Here is a 21,698-nt window from a genome sequence, read left to right on the forward strand (position 1 = left end):
GAAATTATGAGCTGGGCCGAGAAATCCAAGACGGCGCCTTGGTCTCCTTGGATCTTCGACTGGGCGTGGCCCTCGCAGTCACAATCGGCTTCGTTTGAAGTGCCCAAGAAAGCACACTCCGCACACACAAACGCTACACTGTGCACATTTTAAAGAAAAATGCTTACGTTAAGAACAACTTTAAAGAAGTGTTTCTTAAACAAAATTATTATGTTTTTTTTAGTGGTTAAAATTCTGTTGTTTGGCTTGGTGCAGAGGTATTTTTAAGAATTTATTCTGCAATTAGCTTTTGACACACTAATAGATATTTCCTTTTTAATGGATTTTTTTTTTCGAAATTTTAAGTTATACTTAGTGCAAGAAAGGTTAAATTAAAAAAAACTTTAACTGTGTGTTCTATGAAAAACTTAGTGTTATTAAGTCACGGAGTAAGAAATAAGAAAAGCCCAGCTCATAGAATTCATTTATTTATTAACAACTATGAAAAAATTTAATTTGCACCAAAAGTACCCCTCAAAAAGTGATCGAAATTAATTTTAAAGTTTTCTGATTACAAATTTTAGATGTTAAAAGCAAAAGTGTAGTCAATTTACATGTCACTTGTAAAGGTAATAGTTTTCAGACTTTTTTATAATGGTAAAACTATTAAAACTTATAACTTGTATCAAATCAGTGCAATCAGGAATTCAAAACTCTATAATTAAGTTTGACATTGCCTATCAATTCCACTTTTTCGCCGCAGTGCAGGCACTCACCCCAGACGCCCGTAAATAAAGTATTTGATGTGCATGAAGTTAATGTCTTATTATGCCCAAGTTGTCAAAAACAAGCGACCCAGCCTGGCTGTTAGTTAAGGCGTGCTTAATGTGCGTGCGGGCGGCTAAAAGGGGCGGCTGAAAGGGGCGGGCTCTTATGGACTCGAGCTGGAATCTGGATGCTGGGAACTGGGAGCTTCGGTTTCTCTTGAGTTTCGATTTGGCTTATGTACGTCAGCCGGCGTCGCCGGTTTAATGATAACAAACTCAACACAAGTGATAACGCGTCAAATTACCAAAAGCAGTGTGCATGTGTGTTTGCTGTGGGTGTGAGTAAGGGTGTTGGTGTGCGGGGGCTGGTGTCACGGGAGTTGTAAATACAATCAATGAATTTCAACTGGTTGTCTTGGCTCCACTTCCCGACCCCCATTAATTTCCATAGCTCGGCGGCAATTGTCGGATTCCGTGTGTAAGTGCATGGGTGCCATGTGTGTGCGTCTGGCAAAACGAAATTAGGCAAATTTAATGAATTTATGCTGGTGGCATCCCCTTTGTAATCCGAGTGCGCGCACACCAAAGTAAGTGACCTGCTTCGTTCTCGGTTAAGTGGTCTTGCTCGAGCGGCTTTTGGAAGTGAGCTTCAGCTGTAAAACACTAAGAAAATTGGATTAAAAATGTATTTATTTTTTTTTTTTAATTTATTTTTTTTGTTTGTTTTAAAAGTGTCCAAATTATTTTTCAATATGTCGTATAGTTACAGAATTTACTTGAGATCTCAGACATACTACAGATATGAAAACGTTTTACTTTTTTCAAGATTTTTGCCATTAAGCCTTAATTTTGAGTTCTCACTAACCTTTTGAAGTGTTATTTTAAAACAATGTGTCTACAAGTCTTTTTTAGAAATCTATATTAATTAAAAACATGCCCAATGCTTACTGTGGCAATACAAAAATCAACCTTATTACCTAAAATGCCCAAAACCTAAGTTCAATTTGCAGTCGTAACTTTTCCTTTTTCCAGTTTTTAATTTTAAGTGTAAGAATGAAAATGAGCTAGAGAGCCAAATGTGGAGCGTGGAATTCGGCATTTGGAGGTGGAGAGTGGGAAGTGGATGCAGCGAGGTGGACGGACTGGAGGCAATTTGCCGTCAGTTGCGAATGCGATGAGTGCGTGGAGTAAATGTTGTGTGGCTGCTTAATGCCCCACTTGGGGCCATCAACGCAGGACGGGGGATGGGATTAATCCTAGTCTTAAATTATAACAAAAGATTAAGGAATGCGAGTTAACTTTCTTCAATAGGGGAATACAAGTTAGTTCGGTGGGGTTTATGCTTGATGCAATTACCTGTGGATAAACTGGACAATGGGAATAGCTAATAAAGCTTAAAGGGGCGAGCAGTCCTGTGATTCTCAAAAAAATCGTTTTTTTACTTTCTATTAATAGTTGTCAGCTACTTTTGGTTTAATAATAAAACCTCAAAAACTAATTGAATATTATTTTATAAAACGAGAGCTTAGCTTGCATAACACAAACTTATTAAACTTAAAAATATTAAAACATTTAAAAATCAATTTTTTTCATTTTATTTGTAACTGCAAAAGACAAGAGTAATTTCTAAGCACTGACCAAAACAAATTTTCGTTTCAAAACTTCTGTTTTACATATCGCTAGTCCTAAGCCCACTGCCAAGAACTCCTTTACAGCCAAACCAAAACGCGTTGCCCAATTCAAGCAATTTAACAAATGACTTCCTCCGCAGCTCCACCGCAACCGCAAGAACGCGCCGTCCCATCAGCCAGCGAATCGCAGGACCTCCAATCCGACCACATTCACGTCCCCAGAAGCGTCATTATCGGGCACCAGAAATCGCCATGGAGCAGCGGCCCACAACTTTGGCCGCCGCGTCGTGCAAATGGGGTAAGTGGACCGGTGCGGTCCCAAGAACCCAACTAACTTGTCATAAGGAGCACGGGCATGGAACCCGAGGCACGAGGCAGGCCAAAGTCGAAAGTGAATTGGCTTCATTGCGTCTAAATGTGGTGTCAGAAGACACGGACACGGCGGCTGTCCGTCCTTCCGTATTTACTTCCTCCAGTGCTGCCAACTATCGATTCCAAGTATGTACTAAAATACCTACAAAGTAAATTAAGATGAAAGTATCTAAAAAATATTTGGTTGTTTTTAATAATAAAATTAGAGAGCACTTTCCTAAGTTTACATAAAAAATTCATTTAAAAAACTATACTCGATTATCAAATCAAGTTAAAATTTTCACAACAGATCAAAGGAAACAGATCAGTAAGAAACAATTTTAAAACAAACAAAATATTTAACTTTTTAAAAACAAAATTACATATTTTATGGAGATATTAAGAATTTCATAAGAATTTTAGAATGATTTAGCTTGACATTCTCTTCCATTATTTAAATTTAATAGTTTTGTTTTTTTTCGGCTCAAGTCTTTCAAGAATTTAAAATATTTAAACAAATTTTCAAATGTGTTCCAAATATTTTCGACAAAACTGTAAGTAATTGTAGAATTGGTTTCCAAATTTTTTCCCCATAAAATGTATGTCGTGATATGGGCATTTTTCCCAATTGAAACAGCTACAAAAAAGCTAAGTCGACAACACTCGTATTTCACACCCCGCAGCAAACACAGCTCTCTTATCTGACGCTTTTCGAGGGGTAAAGGGAGGAAGCGCTATTGACACTCTGCCAAAAGCGGCCAAATCTCGCACTTAATGATGTCTGCGAAAATATTTGTGCAATCACGATTACTTTACACCCGCAACCTGCCATGGAAAACGGAATTCCTTTGTAGCCAGCAGTGCGCGCTAACAATTTAGTTGAATTCAATACATAAAACTGCAGCTTTGTTGTTGGTTTAGGTTGTAGTAGGTATACACACACATTTATTATTTTTTTCCGAAAAATTAAATTGTAAGTGAGAAATTCTCATCATGTACATACAGATTTTCTTTTGTATTTAGTGTCAGTAGTTAATGTGATTTCCCGCTCGTTCTTCTTTCCTTACACATTCTTGTTGAGCCATAAAAGGTATCCAAAAAGTTAATTTTCCAAAAGTAAATTGAAGAATTTATTTATCAAACAAAGGTCGCTCTTCAGCCTTTGTTCATTGTCATCAAGACGGTACAGACGGGAATGATCCTTACACTTTTTCCTTCTCTCCTCCACTACATCATTATACTCCTCGCGCTACGATTTCATTTGTTTTTGTTTGTTTTTGTGTTTAGTTTAGTGATACGTTGCATTAAATTAAGAAATTATCACATGATATTTGAAAATTGGTTTTTGCGTTTAAGTAAAGAGTGTTTTTGATGTTTTCAATTGGGTTGTTGTGCCGACCTCGCGGTCCAGCGTCAAATAACTTACAAATCATTTAAACATAAAATAGCTATGTTCAAATAGCCCGGCTTTTGTGTACTTTCATATGGGGGGTGGTTAGGGTTAAGTCTGAATTTAAATCTGAGAAAAACCATCAGCGGTTTGTTGAAAGTTGTACGAAAAACTTAAACTTAGGCTATTAACTTAATTTAACTTAGGGCCTAGCGCGGTTTAGTTTAGCTACTGAAATCTCCTGTTCCTATAGCTTCTATTACTGCTCTTCCGTCCCCGATCTAGTCGAAGCGCGAGTGTCTGCCTTCGCCGCCACCGCCGCCGCCGCCCCCTCCGAAGCCGCGTCCGTTGCTCAGGCTGCCCTTCTTGAAGCCGCCGCCGCCGAAGCGACCGCCACCACCGCCGCCGCCTCCGTAACGGGAGCGTCCGCCGCCACCGTCGTAGCGCGAGTTGCGGGCCATATTTTCCAGGGCAGGATTGATTTCCTGTAGAAGAAATTAATCATTAAAATTTAAAAGAAATTTAAATAACTCATAAACAGTTTAAAACAGCTTAATATAATATGCGAATTCAATTTAGATACTCTTCGCAAAGCTCAACGTGAATTATACTTACAAATGAGAAAATTGAGATAGTAAAAATTATTTTTAAAGAAAACAATCAAGCTGTTGAGTATTTATATTGACTTGTTTTAAAATTTTGAGGTTTCTGTGACCCAATACTTTAGTTTCGGCTAAAAGAAATTCCTATCATGACCCTATTAAAACATTTTTATGGTGACCATTGATCAATTTATATCTATTATCAAAGACCATTGATCTTTCTTTGAATATTGATAAGATTCCGAAAGATTATTTCTTAAAAAAGACTCCTTTTAGACATTTAAATAAATGATTATTTCCTACACTCATGAGCTGTTTATACTGCCTAACGAGCGTTGCAACCATCGACTCACCTGATTAGCCTCTCTGAGGACATCGACCAGCGCCTTGGCTTGCTTAGCATTGTTCTTGGTGAAGAAGGCAAAGGAGGTGCCTTTTGTGTTGGATCGTCCTGTACGTCCGATGCGATGGATGTAGTCCTCGCTGTTTTGCGGGTAGTCAAAGTTGATGACATACTTGATGCCGTCCACGTCTACAGAGATGTCCGGGCAAAAAAGAGAAGGCGTTACGATTAGTCGCGTGCTTTTGGCTGTTCATACTTATTAATTGGGGTATCATATATATATAATAATTGACGAACAGTTTTCAAATTGCCAAATGATTTTCCGCTCTGCGCGCTCGCTTGCAACAATTTTTAGCGTTTTTCCGAGATGTTTTGAACACTTTGAACACACTTGTCTTTTCTTTTTTTTTTTTTGTATTTTTTTGAATTTTTTTTTACGTTAGCATACTATTAAGAGTCTATGGTAGTTTTTTTTTTTGGTTTTGTGGGTTTGTTTTGGTTTGTATTTTATTTTTTTTTTTAGAGAAAAAAAGAAAATGTTTCAAAATGTACGTTACCTTCTTGGTGCTATAAATTGTTTGACTCAATTTTTCTCTCAATCAAAATCTCTGATTGGCGTCGCGCAGCTCGTGGTCCAAACTCTCGCCCAGAAACAACAAGGTAGCGATCTCGATCGCACGGCGAAGCGGAGAGTTTGTTGCATTGAGCCGCGTGCGCCTCTGACTAAGCTCAGCTCTCTTCTCACATGGACCATTTTGGAGGTGGCCACAGAGAGGAGACACGAACGACCATTATATATATACTTGTATATAGATTTCAACACATTTTTGGGAGGATTAACAACAACAAGCGGGCCGCCTTTTCGTCCAGGAGCAGTGGGCTTTTGTGATGGATGCGGCGGCAAACGCAGGCAGTGGTTGGGTGGGGTTTGGTGGTGATCTTTTTGGAGGACGCAGCAACGCAGCAGCACTCAGCAGCAGCATCTTCGCATCCCCGATCCTCGAAAGCACGGACACGTACACACATCTCGTAACTCGTAACACGTAACTCGTACACGTACGCGTCTCGTCTCCTGTTCTTATCCGCTGGCTACCCTGGCTCAAGCGAATAATGTCGGGTGTTCTTAGTTGGATGTGTATTATATGTTGATGTTGTGTGGTTGGGTTGGTGGTGGTGTCAATGTGCTTTGCTTTTGCTGTTGCTGTCGGCTGTCGACTGTCGACTGACTTGGTGCATGTCCAATTCTTGTGCTTTCCCAAAGGGCCAGGCCACCGCATCAGTACTTTGCACGCCGCCTTCCGCCGCCTTCCACTGCTGAGGAAAAAGCTGGCTCTCCGATGGCTCGGTTCAGTTGTTGTTGTTGGATCTTTTGGTTGATTGGTTGTTTTGGTTGGTAGTTGGTGGATTGTCTTTGATCGCAAAAACGTATCATATCATAGCATAGCATATATCATATCATATCATATCATATCGTATCATTCTTTCTCAACAAAAAGTCGGGGAACTGCAGAGGCCACATATGATGCATGATGTTGGGGATATTCGATATTCGTGTCTCTCGACCGTCTGAATCTGAGAACTTTCATCGGTCCTTTTGCGCAATAATATCACACACACACAGGGGTGTGGTATCATCATATATCATCATAACAGATCTGATTGATGTTGGCAAAAGTCGCTCAAGTCACGAGTGTTCGCAGTGGTCGCCGCTCATTCACTATCCTCCCCATCATACTACCAAAATCGGCCTCTGTAAACGAGAAAGAAACAAGAAAGAGAGAGAGAGAGAGAGAGAGAGAGGGGAGAGAGAGAGAGAAAGAGGCAGAGAGACACGCACAAAGACAAAAGGTGTGTGTGTGTGTGTGAGTGCACCAGGTACACCACAATTGCATACGGAGCATACGCATACGCATTCCATACATTTTTAGCAGGGGTTTGGGCCAGGTTTTTTAGGTTGGGTGGTGGCGGGGCGGGGCGGGTCGGGTCGGGACGGGGTGTGGGTCAGGGTCAGGGTCAAGGGGGGTGGGGTAAAAGTTCAAGTTGATTATTCGATTTTGGCATTCGGCTTATGTCTAAAGAAACTGTTTCTGAATTGGCGCGCTCGCTAGATGTGGTTTCGATGTACCGGGATATATCTCTAGGTGCGGTTAAGGGGATTCGGGTGGGTGGGTTCTTTGGGTTTAGCTGCTGCTCGCATGTGGTGGCTGGATGGGTGGTGTGTAATGATGGTGGGTGATCGGTTAGGTGCGGTTTACTCTTGTACTGATGTGGGGTATGTAAGCAATGGCCCTAGCAAGTGTGACCTTATCGCTAGCAGGGCCCTCCAAAACATTCGCTCATCTGGCCGCAAACTACGAGCTATTTTCTACGCCGAAATGGGAGCAAACTTACCCAGTCCACGAGCTGCCACATCGGTGGCCACCAGGATGTTGGACTTGCCCGAGCGGAACTCCCGCAGGACAAAGTCTCGCTCTGACTGCGACTTGTCGCCGTGGATCGCTCCACAGCGAACGCCGAAGCTGCGGATGAAGCGCACCAGGTTGTCTACGCGCCGCTTCGTCTCCACGAAAATGATGATCTTGCCGGGGCTCTCGCTGGTGTCATAGATGTCGGACAGGAGGGTCTTCAATCTGGATTAAAAAATAAGGAAAATATAATTAGGTTTGGGGGTTTTTGGACAAAATTATTTTAAGAAAATTGTATCTTTTTATGCTTTGAAGATCGGAATAAATCTTAAATATTCATACTATCATTAAACGTTAAGAAAACAGTATCTAGAAACTATGTTCATTCTGCTTAATGCTGAAGTGAAAATTGGTAAAACATTAAATTATAAAATGGATAGAGCTTTAAAGTTTGAAACTCTTTTTTTCTATATACAATTACGGGCTTAGCTTAACATAACATAATTGTTTTATAAAATCTAGACAGTCTGTTGTATTGAAATATTATTTTAAGAAATTGTTTTTTCTATAAATATTAAAACTATCCTTAAACGTTAAGAAAATAGAGTCTAGAAAGTTTTTTCATTTAGCTTAATGTTGAATTGAAAATTGATAAATAATAAAATTTTTAAAATTAATAGAGCCTTCAGGCTTTTGAAACTCTTTTTTAAGCTTGCACTTACTTCTCTTCCTTGCTGAACTCGTCGCACACATCCACCACCTGGCGGATGTTGTGGTTGGCGGACAGCTCCAGAGAGCCAATGTTGATCTGGATGTAGTTGCCCAAAAAGTCCTCGGCCAACTGCTTGACCTCCTTGGGCCAGGTGGCGCTCCACATGAGCGTCTGTCGGTCGGGCCGGATCTGCGAGACGATCTTCCTGATCTGGGGCTCGAAGCCCATGTCTAACATGCGATCGGCCTCGTCGAGCACCAGGTAGGTGCAGCGCTTCAGGTTGGTAGAGCCGGCGGAAAGGAAATCAATGAGGCGACCGGGTGTGGCAATGACGATCTCGCAGCCGCGCTGCAGATCCCGCATTTGGCCGCCCTTCGGGGCGCCGCCGAAGACGCAGGTGTTGCGCACATACGACGAGGAACCGAATTCGGTGGCCACCTGCTGGATCTGTTGGGCCAGCTCCCTGGTGGGGGCCAGCACGAGGGCGATGGGTCCATCACCCCTCTGCAGCGGCTGCTGGTTGTTGATGTGCACAATGGCGGGCAGGATGTAGCCCAGAGTTTTGCCCGATCCGGTCTTGGCGATGCCCACAAAGTTCGAGCCACTCATGGCGATGGGCCAGCCCTGCGCCTGGATGGCGGTTGGCGCCTTGTAGCCCTGTCTGCGGATCTCCTTCATGACGTAGTCGGGCAGATGGACCTCGGAGAAGTCTTGGATGGGGTTCGGCGCCTGTCCGCGTACTGTGATCTCCTGCTCGTCACGATACCTCTGGACTTCGTAGGGTGAACGGCTAGCCACGTTGGGGTGTTCCTGGTAGAAGTTCTTCTTGAACGGAGCCAGATTGGAGAAGTCGACCGGACGCATGGGAAGATCCTGGCTTCCGCCACCGCCTCCGCCACGGCGATCGCCTCCGAATCCACCGCCGCCGCCACCGAAACGATTACCGCCTCCGCGGTCATCGCGACGCTTCTCGATGCGACCGTTCCTCACGCCATGGTAGTCACCGCCGCCGCCTCCGAAGCGATTGCCACCGCCGCCGCCGCCTCCTCCGCGCCGGTCATCTCCGCCTCGATCGCCTCCGCGACCGCCACGCCCACTGTGACCAAAGTCGCGATCGTGTGGTGCCCTGGAAATCAAAAGAAAAATAGCCAATTAATATTTAATACATTATTATGTGAGCTTTGTGGAAAAGGAATGCTCAAGAAAAGAACTCTCACATCTTTATCACATTGCAGCTTAGTTTATCATGACGGTAGATACTTGAAATTAAATGTTTTTTCTTACATCAAAAACTTTAATTGGGCCTAGTTTTTAGGGTAAAGTTTCAAAGTAAATAAAGTAGAATTTAAACAGTAATTTTTTTAGACTTGAATAGCTTTAGACATTGTTTTTAAAAGTTAACTAATTAACACATCATTAAATACCCCTAGTATCTCGGTTCGTCTTCCATTCCCATTCCCATTTAAGCAATTCGACTTGTTGTATGGTAAAATGTGCGGAAATCGTAATTGTTTCAGTTTAAGCAAAAAAAAAAAAAAGCTTAGCTGTGCGTCTTGTGATCAAAGGGTTTAATTCTCTGTCCAGCAAAATTATTTCCACGTTTCGTTTGTCCATTTATGCTTTGTTTGCATCAACGCAAGTTAACTTGTTGTCAACTATCAATGAATTTTGTTTACTGACTTTTAGTTTATATTGCTTGTTTGTACTGACAAAAGGCGAACCAGTTTATTTTCAAACTGAATTTAAGGTTTAAGCTATTTAACTAAAACAAGTAAAAAAGAATATTTGATGTTACCGCATTCAACTGAATATTATTTATCGTAAGAGACTTTTGTGGGTTGTGGCTGTATATTTCATCTGCTTTACGATGTACATTTGTTTAATCAATTCCCTCTTATCTTCCATCTAGAATTATTTTGTGCTGCGCACTTTAGCCAAAAACGTTTTGGTATCAATTCGAAAAAGAAGGTTGTCTCTGCAATGAATTTTTTGTGGACACAAACAACCTTCAACAGTTTAACAATGTTTAACTGGCTTCTTATTTTTCGGCTCGGCCTCGACAGCTGCATTTTCTTTTCTTAAGTATTTCTTTGGCAGAAAATTGGGGAAAAAGAAACGAGTGACTTGGTGGCTTACTTTGCTCGCATGCTGCCGTTAGCTTAGACGTCTGCTAGTTGGGACTTGGATTTCAACTGCGAAGGGTCGACTTGGAAGGTAACTCTTTGCCTTTCGATTTCTTTCGACGCTGCTAAACAGCTGACATGGAGTTGTGCTACAACCGCAATAAACTTAAATAAAACTAATTGCGTGTTAGGGAAATTAAATAAATTTCGAATAATGCAAACAGTAAGGCAAATTTGATTGACAACAACATGCAATTTGAGCAGGTTTACTGTTACACCCCATCCAACCCTCTTTTCCACCCCAATTTACATTTACCTGCACTAAACTGCTCAACTAAACAACTAAACCACCCCGCGTACAAAGCCCTGTGTTTATTGCTCTGGCATTAATCAACTTGAGGCAGTATTGTCAGCTTGGCTAGTTTCTAGTCAGATCTGGTCACAGTCCAACAAAACATTATACCGGCCCATAACAATTATTTAAGGAGCTATTTGGCTTTTAAATAGTAAACAACTAATTTAGATGAATCACAAAGAATATAGAATATATATTTTCAAGATTTAGTTCGATCTCAATTTCCTCAAATTAACCTAAATCATAGATAATTAAATTTTTAAGAACCCAAAATATTATACTTTCCAAGACTTAACTTTACTTTTTGGAGATGAAAATATATTTCAATATTACAAATGAGTTGAGTCACATTTTTCTAGAATTCAAATCATATAATTCTTGAATCAATTAGTATACTTTTCAATTTATTGTTATACGTCCTAGCTAGATTCTTGCGATCTTAAGTTGCCAACACTTTGGGCTCTCTATGCAAATCCAACCCTCTCGATCCAATCCCCCATTTTTGCTTGTCTATTGCTCTGTCAATTTGGAACCCCATACCGCCCCAAATGTCTATTTGTAGGACCCGGTGGCACGCTAGCATTTGTGCCCAACTAGCGGAGCGGAACACTCTGAACATTTATGAGACAGCCAAATGTCTTATCCCTAGTTTCGAGGGGGCAATCACCCGACGGGGGGAGGGGGCTGGGAAAATCCCAGGGGGCACCTCTGCCTGACTTTCTGTGTGTCTACCTGTCGCTTTTTGACATGCGAAAAGACGAATCGCGAGCTCGCCAAAAGGGGGGGGAAACTCCTCATCATAATCAATTGGCGTCATTTGACATTTTAGACTAATGGGGCCGTTTATGCAATGGGTCAAATTCACGAACTGGGTTACTATTACAATTCAATATTAAAGACAGGGCCCGGTTTCCTCCTCAGGTTAAGCAAAATAAGACGGCTTACAAATGAAATTTTAGTTTTAATAAAGGTTTTAAAAATGTATCATACATGAATTTGGTACCTAGGATTATAATGTTCTTACAATTTGATAACAAGCCAATACAATTAGTTTGCGTTCGTCTTATTTATTTTAAAAAGTTTTAAAAGAAAATTTTAAAAAGGTTAATTTTGCACGTGTTTGGAATTTTAAAAACGCTAACAAGTTTTGTATTATTTTTATAAACAATGAACGCCTTATGTTATTTTCTATACAAAATGCTTTTCGTAAAATATGTTGAATACAAATAGCAGAAGAGAAACGTACTAATTCTATAAATAAAGGTGTAAATAAAGTGGTAAAAAATAAAAGAGACGTTAAGAAAATTGGACCCCCTTCTACACAGCAATTCTTCGTTGTTGTTGTTTTGCTTTTTCTGTTCTTCTTTTGCTCAAATAAGTAAATAAATATAATAATTAATATTTGATGTTGGTAGAACCATAACATAAAAATAAATAGAACCCAAATAATAAATAGATTCAGGCATACATATAGAGGTCATTAAAACCAAGCAAAACATAGAATTTTATAATTTAGCTCCCCGAAATTAAACATTTATTGCCCTTTAATTTGATACGAATAAGTTAAGTTCGGTAAAAGCACCATAAACATCGCGATATCTCTACAAGAACCTCGTGTGAGCAAATGAAGAACACGAGAGAGAGGCATGCTGGTGTGTGAGCGGGACGGCGCTAGACAGTGACGGCCGCCGTCTGTTATACATACACGAAACTGTTCTACAAGCACGCGAAAAATGCCGCCGTCAACAGGCATACACACACATAGATACAAACATTTGTATGTATATTTGCGGCTGTATGTGTGCGCGTGTTCGAGGCATACAGACAAATTAAAACGCTATAAAAAAGCAAACGAAGCAAGAACACGTTTCACAAATCAGGCAAATTCTTTTTATGACGTGCGCTGTCGTTCTTGTTGCTTTTTCTATTCCTTTGCGGATGTGGGGGATAAACAAAAAAAAACCTCGAACTGTCAAAATTTAGCAAACCATGTGTTTTTCCCCACTCTCTCTCTCTCTACCCGTTTCCTCGCCTTCTCTTCATTCGCTTCCACTAATTACTCATCACCTCTCACTCGCGTTTGTAGGTGTAGAGAAAAAAAAAAATACACGAAGGGCGATAAAATGGCGACAGCGGAAAAAACCAAACGCGTTTCATAAGTAATACTAATACTTACATTATTCCTTCAATCTTGATTTCCTCTTTATTCTCGTCTGGATCGGTAAAAAGCGACTTTCTTCTCGTCCGCTGCCCTGCTGTCGGGAAAGAATCTGTAGAGTCGTCTAGGTTCGAACTTTCTCGAAAGGCCCGCTGCGACTGGAGACTACTGTGTGAAAGTAGTGCTGGCTCTAGTAGTATCTCCCGATTCCTGCGACTCCCGTGGAACTGTTGTCGGTGTTCGTGGCAGAGCGAAGAAGGAGCGAAAGTGCCGCTGCTGGCGGAGGAGAAAAGAAAATGGCGACGTTGAGTTACACATTTCTCAGAATCAGCGCCTGGGGAAATCAATAGCAAGTTGCCCCAGCCGCAGCCGGCGGCCTGAGGCGTGGCGCCGCCCGTCCGGCGGGCCATATATTGCACAAGTTTGAGCATATTTCACACGGCTTAGCCTAAGTGCACTCTTCGGTTATGCCAATTTTTTCACAGCTGCGCGACATCCGCGCGTGTCTTACCTAACCTCGTCGAAATTTGAAGTGATAGAGACGAGAGTGTGTCGATGCCCTCATCGATATTACCGGTGTCATCGTTTTTTCAATGGATTTTTTTCAATCGATATGTTAACAGTCTAGGTTCTTTCATCTCTAACGATATTTATCACTCGATATTTGTACTCTGTTAATTTTTGACTGCACTTTTTGCACACTTAGCCTGGTTCCTCACCATATCATGCACAGCCTCTGTTAAAGATCTTAGTCTCTGCTAAATTGCACTCGAACAATTTCAAATATGCATTACGTGGCGACATTTGTTAAGTGTACAATGTCCGCATTGTTATTTATTCATTCCATGTTTTAAATTAATTTACATATTTTAACTTAGAACCAATATTTTTATGTAAAGCGTAAGTGAAATAGAAGAAGTGATAAGAGTTTTCAATATTTTTCGTGTTCGTTCTGTTGAGTTGAATCTGTTAACTGTTATCGATTACACTGAATTTTAAGCAAGTGCTGTAGTTGGATTGGTTCGAGTCCACACTACCGGAGGGAGGGTGTATCCACTAGAGAATTCAATAGAATTCTGTGAACAAACAAATTATAATGATTTTGTGCAGTGCAGTATCTTTATTAGTGATCATGATGAATTCTACAATAATATGTGTTTATTTATCCGAAATGTCTTTAATATGAGGTATGTACTGCATTGACCATTAAAAGGGTGTAATAATGTGAACTTTAATCATATCGTAGCCAACCTAAGTTAGTTGCAGCACCCACAATTCAGTTTTTAATATACATATGTACATATGTATGTAGCTCACACATAACATTCAAGTCTACAAATAAGTTTATTAAATAACAAATCAATGTGATTTATAAAGGTCTCTGAGCCAGCTTCCCGTTCACAAACCAAGCAGATGGCAGAAACTGCGATACATTTTGGCCCGACGACCTTGAAGGCATCCGTACAGCTCGTTGATCTTGAGGCAGTCGATCTTGCTGATGGTCTTCCGCTGGCCGATCCTAACTCCAGGCTGCAAGGGGGTCATGGTGGGCTTCTCGCCCTTCCGCTTGCTGAAGTAGAACTCGCCGTAGTGCATCACCGAATTGTAGTCGTAGTCGAAGGCGTACTTCCCCTTTTTCTTGGAGACCAGCTTGAAGTTCTTCCTGAATCGCGGCACAATGTTGTCCCAGTGGATCTTCACAAAGTTATCGCGATCGGCCCGCGACTGTTCGTGGTATATGCCAATGGCGTGCATCAGTTCGTGCATCACTCTCCCCTCGCTGCTGAAGCAATGGGCACTATTGTCATCCGGTCTTTGCAGGGACACCACCTGCTCACCCCCCCGCCTGCCCACATAGGACCAGCATCCCTGGGGCCCATCCACCGGTGGCTCGATCAACAGGTAGTCCTCCACCTCGCCATCGTAGGGCACAAACCGCACGCAGGTCAGGGAATTGAAGGTCTTCACCGCCTGCACTATCGCCTGCCTTTCCGGATTCGCGTAGCGAGGACTGATCTCAAAGGGAATCGTTCCGTTGGGCCAAAGTCGCTTGGGATGCCGCATTGGGTTAACACCCAGCCGGAGAGTGATGTAGGTGTACGGATCAATGGCAATGTCTCCTTGGAACAGACGGGGCATTGTCTCCGGATCGTCGATGCCCAAGTCATCGTCACCAATGTCGGGACCAAACGGATCGTATTCATCTGTGAGAGAGAGGAGATCAGATTAAGGATTATAAGGTTGGTTAATATATATATATATATAACTAAGAAAATTAATGCTTAAATAAGTGTGGAAAGTATGGACTTATAAATATATAACACTTTCAAAAACATTTTGCAACATTCTTTACATTGTTGAATTGCAAATTGATATAAAAGACTTTTTACAATATACATGTATTGATACTAAATAACTTTACACATATTAGGTATTGATTGCTATCAACATGTACAAAGAAATAATTTGTTTAAAAAGTATATTTTAAGGATCCCAAAATAATTAGGGGCTTATATACAGATTTTTAAAAAAAAAAGATATTTGGTGATTTTTTGAAGTTAAAAGTCGTTTCAGAGTGCTTGAAAGTGCAACAATAACCATTATAAACAATTTAAGGGTAAAAAATCCAATTTGTTTTTCTTGAAAAACCGCCATCTTGTCAAAAATTGTATTTTGACATTTAGTTCTACGATTTAACATTACTTAAATAACATATGTTTGGTTTTTTAAATTCGGATGATCCAGATCAGAGGTAGAGTGTTTTTTTTGAGGCGAGCTCCCGGAGATTAGCTGTAGCTCCTTGCCAAATAAATGTTATTACTTATACTAAATCTTAAAATACAGTTAAAGAATACCATAATATGTAAACCACTTTTAAAACCAATAAAATGTATAAGTATTCTCGGAACAAATTCTTGAAAATGCTCTTTTTTACGGCCTTTTAACTGTATATAAGCCCTTAAAACATACAATTGGTAATGTGAATGGAATAAAGTAATTTGTGTAAATATTAAAATGTAAACAATTTATTTCGGCCTTAAGCAATTTAAGTTGAACGATTTATAAAAGCATTTGGGAAAAACAGGGAGTGGAACGCACCTGCCGCCACGCTGGTGAACTCGTGCTCGAAGAAATCCACTCCAGCGGGATACTGGCGCTTCGGGAGCTTGGCACTTTCACTGGCCGGTGGTGCCGATAGCACCACTAGCACCACCAACAGCCCAACCACCTGCACCACCGCCGATCCACTCAAGTGGGCACACATTATAGAGCTGCGATTTGTAATTGCTGTATTACAATATTTCCATTCGATCGCTGTTTGCTCACTGTATCCACGCCATGCCGCATTCAAACCGACCGGCTGCACACGAAATTGGTAACTAAACCTGGCTCGAAAGCCCAACAGCCCAAGAGCCCAAGAGCCACCGACAGTCTGCAGTCCGCAGTCCGCAGTCCGCAGTCCGCCGGCCAGATTGTCAGCTTTAATTTATGCAAAATGTGCGAAAATAAAAGCTAAATAATGCTGATTGTTGGGCAGACGCCACGCAATCGGCTGCGTGTAAACAAAACCTAAATCTATTGGCTGCCTTGCACCTCCACATCCACCTTACACTTCCCTCTCACTTTTACACCTCCGACTGGCTCTCTGATTAAACTCAGTTTAATCTCCCTGGGCCTCTGGACTCTCTGATCAAACTTGGCCGAAACTCTCCGATTAAACTCGGCTTAAACTTGACTGGACGCTCACGTAATTTAAACCGAGTTAGCGGCTTTAAGCAACGACTCTGAATGATTTTTGTTGTGGCCTACTGCAAATGGAATTCCCTTCTTGTGCAAATACAATAGTTTAGCTTTGTGAGGCGTTTATTTTATAATAAATAATTCAAAAATAAAATTAGATTTGTTTAGTAAAAATTATAATTATAATAAAATAATATATATATTTTTTTGGCAACAAAAATGTATAAAATTGGTTTTACCACAAAAATTGTTTTTCCATTATGTATATTCCTTTACTTGTAATATTTTTATTTATTTATTTATTTTATTTTATTTTGTGGCAAGTTTTTTAATGCTGCTGAACCGCTTGACACAGCTAATAAAGAATTTTCATATGTATGAAAATTATTGCAGGGTATCAACGTTTCGCTTTATTTTCTTAACTTACTTTACGTGTTATTGTTGTCGTTGGTCAGGTTCACGATAGCGCTAAACGTTTAAATGTAATAAATTTCGCAAATTGATTTCAACGTGGAAATCGTTTTGTTTTTACCAAATGCAGGCCCAACACGAAGCATTTCAAAAAAGTGGCAGTCGGCTAACTTTTCCACTTTAATAAGCTTAAGGCAAACAATACGTATTTTTATATTCCGATTTAAAAAATATCAATTGAAAAATAGTAAATTTAAACGCGTTCAAGCTGCATAACCAACAAGTTAAAATGTTTCTTTATTTAAGGGCACACAACAAATATGATTTATTTATTTACTTAATTTAAATTTTACTCAAAACCCAACTAGTTTTTCACGTGCAGACTCTTCCACTGTCTTACTGACTGTCTGCCAGTCCGTCTGGTTTTCAATTTGTTTGTTTGCCAAGCTGCCTGTCTGTTTGCCGGACGGTTTTGATATGTGACACCTTGGACTGGAATATCGGGTTGCACTTTACACTTTGCACTTTCTTGGGCCTCCAATTAGTCAGTTGGCAGCTTAAACTGTTAACCCGGAATACCTTATCTCCATCTGGGCGTGGCTTATTTGAAAATCCACTTTAATCGGTCATCATTAATTAGGCGAAATTAGTTTTCCGTTTTAATTAGCATAACAGCAACAGCACGAGAATCTGGCTCAAGCACATTTCATCGCGATAGCCGAAATGAATTAGTTGCATTTGTGGCAAATTAAGTTTTGATTTTGAAATGGGCGGGTTAATCGTGGGCTTTGGGTTAAGATGGTAAGTTGATGGCAGCATGCGAGCCACAGAATTAACTTACTTATCGCGATCGTAAGAGGTACATGTATTGGCCATATTTTTTAGCTCGGAATAGTTAATATTTTAAATCATAACTATCTTTAAGTACACTAACTTTCACATTAAATTAAATATTATCGGTACAGATTTAGGACCCGAGGTGTTTTGTTTAAATCAAAGTGTGTTACACTTTAATTTTTATTTTTATGTAAGGAAAAATTTAGATTTAAAATAAAAATTTTTAAACATACAATTTTTCTATTTTATACCTATGTTAATTATTACACTACCATGGTTTAAGTTTATCTTAAGTAAGTTTTTATTTTGAAAAAAAAATGTTTAGTTCAAACATTTTAATATTTAATTTTACTAAGCCGTTTTTCTCTGGGTGTTATAATTTAAATGATAACTACCTGTTAAGCTGATCTAAGCAATTTCTTTCTAAAACCATAACATGATAAGTATTTGCCAATGCTAAAAATGATTTTTATTGAAAAAGTGCAATAAATGGGGATTTAATATTTCTACCAGAATACCTCCTTTAGCAAGATGACAATGTTAGAAATGGTGAAAATATTCCTTTTCACAAAATTCAAACTGGCTTACGTGTCGAATGAGTAATTTTTATGAAGACTGAGACTTTTGCGCTACGCCTAGAACATAAAATATCATTTTTTGGTTTTGGAATACATTTTTGTGCACCATAATCTACTATATTCACTGGTGAGAATTCTATATTTTTTCGGACCACTCTAAGGTACAAACGTGATAAAACGAAATGAACTCTATGTGCAATACCAAAATACGTTTTGGCCAAATGTTTGTTTATCCTTAAAAATAAACATTTAAAAGATAAGACTAAATTAACACTTATTTGGATCTAGTTTAAGCTTAATTTAATTTATACTCGAGATGTTGGTTAATTTAGAATACGGTTTTGGATATAATCCGTTGAATTATTTTTACGTTTTCTCATTTTTTTGTTTTAAAAGAATTGACAAATATTAAAAATGACCATCATTTTTTCAATGCCTAAATTATTTTCTATTTTTACCGATTTTTTCAGACTGATTGTCAATATGGATTGTAATTGCCAATTTTTTTTGGTTTTGAATAATAAATTTATCCTTCGACCCCACCCCACTTTAACCCACATTCACCCAACTCGGCCCACTTTAACCCATTGAGAAGTCCACTGCTGAGATGGCCTGTCTTCGATTGAGTTCACCACTTGACTTTATGTGTCAGCTGGGCAATAAAAATGCGACACCGAGTAATTTTGCGCCACATAGGGCCAAAAAGAAAGAGACGGGGACAAGAGGGCAGAGAGAGAGAGAGATGGGGAGTGACAGGCATCAAAGGCAAAACACAAACAATCGAAACCGAACGAATCCAAAGCCAAAACCCAGCGACTAATTCAAAGTTGTCACGTAATAAAACACAGAAACATCGATGGCAAAAACAATAAGCCACAAAGGCGACAAACAATCAAAGAAATACAGAAAAAAAACAAAAAAAACAAAAAGCATTGGAAATTTGCATTTTTTGTTGGGCGAAGACAGACGGCAATCGATGGCGACAAGAAATTTAACAAAGTACAAATTGTTATTTGATTTGATTACGTAATGACGTCACACATACCCCATCATCTGCCTTTTGCAATTTGCCTTTGTTTCGGTTTCTGTTTCTGTTTCTGTTTCCCGTTTGGGTCCCTCAATGTTTTTGTTTTTGCTTTTGTTTTTGTTTTCGTTTCGCTTCAGTTTATTTTGACACCAAAAACTGATATCTCCAATTAGATTTCCAACTGAATTAATTGGATTGCATTAAGGCGGTTTCAGTGATTTGTGGCTGAGTTGATAGCAGCACTTCGCCCCAGACTGCATTAATCTGCATAATAGAAAGATAATAATTGCCGTTTGAAAAGCGGCTTAAATGGAAATGGATTTCTTGGACGGATTTGTGGAATATTAACAACAGATATTTGGTGGCGCATTAATTATAATGTTCGTGGAAAATAAACTTTTTTCGCCTCCCTTTGTTTTATTCTTTTGCGCTTAATAAAGCGGAAGTGCAAAACTTTTTTTTTATCAAGATTTTCACCGCACGGAAAAACTTTTAGTTCCGCTAATGTCGATTTTGAGAAACTTACTATGAATGCGTGGGGATGGGATTTTCTTCCAACTTCGTATTAAGTCTTTTCTAGGCGGTGGTGGAAAAGGTTCGGCCTAAGACGGCTTAACTATGAAATGAAGAATAAAAGCAGGACCGGAAAAACTTCAATCAACAATGATGACAACTTAATATTCAAAGTTGCAAAGCGTTGGCTTAATTTCGGAAAATAATTACGACGAAATTGTGTTTAATTTAACCCAAAATGGCGCAAATATTTATTCAAATATGATTTCAACCATTTAAATTCAATACTTAAGTTTTTGTGGAAAACCCTATGTTGTATTGTGTTAAAATTAAAATATTATGAGTAATTTTCCTTGGTGTGTTTAGAGTAAACAGATTTTTTGGCCATTATATCATATGAATATTACCATCTATTGTTCAGTATTTTATTACTTCATATTTAGTAAATCGTCAATCACATTTGCACATAGGTAAATTCTTTTAAAAAACCTGATAATTTATAATAATATTTATGTTATATTTTTGAGTTCTTTTAACACTTATAAATTTAAGATTCTTTTATTAATATTTAATCAGTTATTATGATACAATTCAAGTCCAAAGTTCAAATTTGCATCGATTTTTTAAAAAATTATTATAATAAATAGCATTTTGTATTAAAGACTTTTTTGATTTAATTTCAATAATTTCAATTGCTCTTTCAATACGCCACTTACCAAATCTATAAAGAGAGCCGTATACTTTTATAAGCACATTGCCATTTTCCATATGATTTTTCATAGTTTATATGACTCGATGGAATCTGCAACACATTTATGTGGATTTTATAGTTTACTGACATTTGATGGCACTTGAAGGACGCCATGGATTTCTGTATTTTTGTGGTGTTCACTTTGTTTCAGGAACTATCGCAAACATTGGTATGTCTCTTCAACTCCCCTTCCCTTTTTTTCTGCCAGATTCAATTCGGGAAAATAAAAAAAGAAATCGCTATCGTAGGCGTTTCCTGAAGTATGCAAATCGATTTCAACGCGGTAAACTGCGAATGCGGAGTGAATGTGATAAAAAAATAAAAGCAATAAGCAGAAAAAAATGTTTTTGATAACACATCAAAAATTCCAGGATTTGCATATTGCCAGGAAGGAGACCCAATACTGAGAGAAATCCTGTTTTAATAACTATTTTAATAGTTTTTTTGTTTCTTAATTTTAAGCGGATTTTTAAATAAAAATTTATGTTTGAAAATTTAAAATAGTCGAACTTCTGCCACTCAAACTTCCGAATTTTATACGTTTGTCTATGTTAAATTTCATTTGAAAAAACTGTATTTTTCTTAATTAAGACGAAGTTGTAAACGGCATCGGGTTTGCATAGCTCGTTTTAAAATGATGCCGTAAAAATTTTTTTGTGTGTAGCGTTAGATCTTTTATTTGCTTGCGTGGCAATTATAAATTATTCACATTGCTAAGTTTTTATCATATCAATGTGAGAGTTGCCTGCTGTCCCCAGGGGCTCTGTCACTGACTCCCCGTATCTGTATCTGTATCTGTATCCGTCTCTGTCTTTGGTGCTCGTCCCCTCTCTTTCTCCTGCCCCCTTTCCCCCTCTCTGTTCCTCTGGACAGCACGCAAAGTTCATTTAGATGCATGCCCCCAGATAGACGGGCAGCCATTCATTGCCCCGCCCACTTTGCCGGTTGCCCACTTTTAGGCAAATTGCTTGAAATTGTTTGTAGGCCGCAGGGCCGGCAAATCGCCAACTGCTTGAGTCGGAAA

General features: G+C 39.2%; 3 protein-coding genes across 5 annotated transcripts; 1 reads left to right on the forward strand and 2 right to left on the reverse strand.

Moving 5' to 3' along the window:
* Positions 1–784: 784 nt before the first annotated feature.
* On the forward strand, positions 785–3,283 carry LOC108148294. Its single transcript, XM_017275266.2, has 2 exons — positions 785–1,333; positions 2,518–3,283. Exons 1-2 carry the CDS (start codon positions 1,281–1,283, stop codon positions 2,900–2,902), a joined length of 438 nt encoding a protein of 145 aa, XP_017130755.1. The 5' UTR covers positions 785–1,280; the 3' UTR covers positions 2,903–3,283.
* A 354-nt stretch (positions 3,284–3,637) lies between these two features.
* Positions 3,638–13,262, reverse strand: LOC108148293 (ATP-dependent RNA helicase p62). Of its 3 annotated transcripts, none has more exons than XM_017275263.2 (5): positions 12,835–13,262; positions 8,191–9,306; positions 7,455–7,693; positions 5,074–5,252; positions 3,638–4,603 (listed from the first exon to the last, which is right to left on the reverse strand). In XM_017275263.2, the coding sequence occupies exons 1-5, from the start codon at positions 13,245–13,247 to the stop codon at positions 4,400–4,402; spliced, it is 2,151 nt and encodes a 716-aa protein (XP_017130752.1). In that variant the 5' UTR covers positions 13,248–13,262; the 3' UTR covers positions 3,638–4,399. The 3 variants fall into 3 exon arrangements, with proteins under 3 accessions (XP_017130752.1, XP_017130753.1, XP_017130754.1); XM_017275264.2 differs by lacking the exon at positions 12,835–13,262 and adding an exon at positions 10,317–10,443; XM_017275265.2 differs by lacking the exons at positions 3,638–4,603; positions 5,074–5,252 and adding exons at positions 6,244–6,813; positions 10,317–10,468 and having other exon boundaries at positions 12,835–12,948.
* Positions 13,263–14,072: 810 nt separating this feature from the next.
* Positions 14,073–16,409, reverse strand: LOC108148343 (low choriolytic enzyme). Its single transcript, XM_017275355.2, is given in 3 exon segments — positions 14,073–15,020; positions 15,916–16,108; positions 16,111–16,409. Coding segments are annotated over 3 exon segments (1,053 nt in total). The 5' UTR covers positions 16,165–16,409; the 3' UTR covers positions 14,073–14,214.
* Positions 16,410–21,698: the final 5,289 nt, after the last annotated feature.

This window comes from Drosophila elegans, unplaced genomic scaffold, assembly GCF_018152505.1.
Source record: "Drosophila elegans isolate 14027-0461.03 unplaced genomic scaffold, ASM1815250v1 contig_476, whole genome shotgun sequence".
Lineage (NCBI taxonomy): Eukaryota > Metazoa > Arthropoda > Insecta > Diptera > Drosophilidae > Drosophila > Drosophila elegans.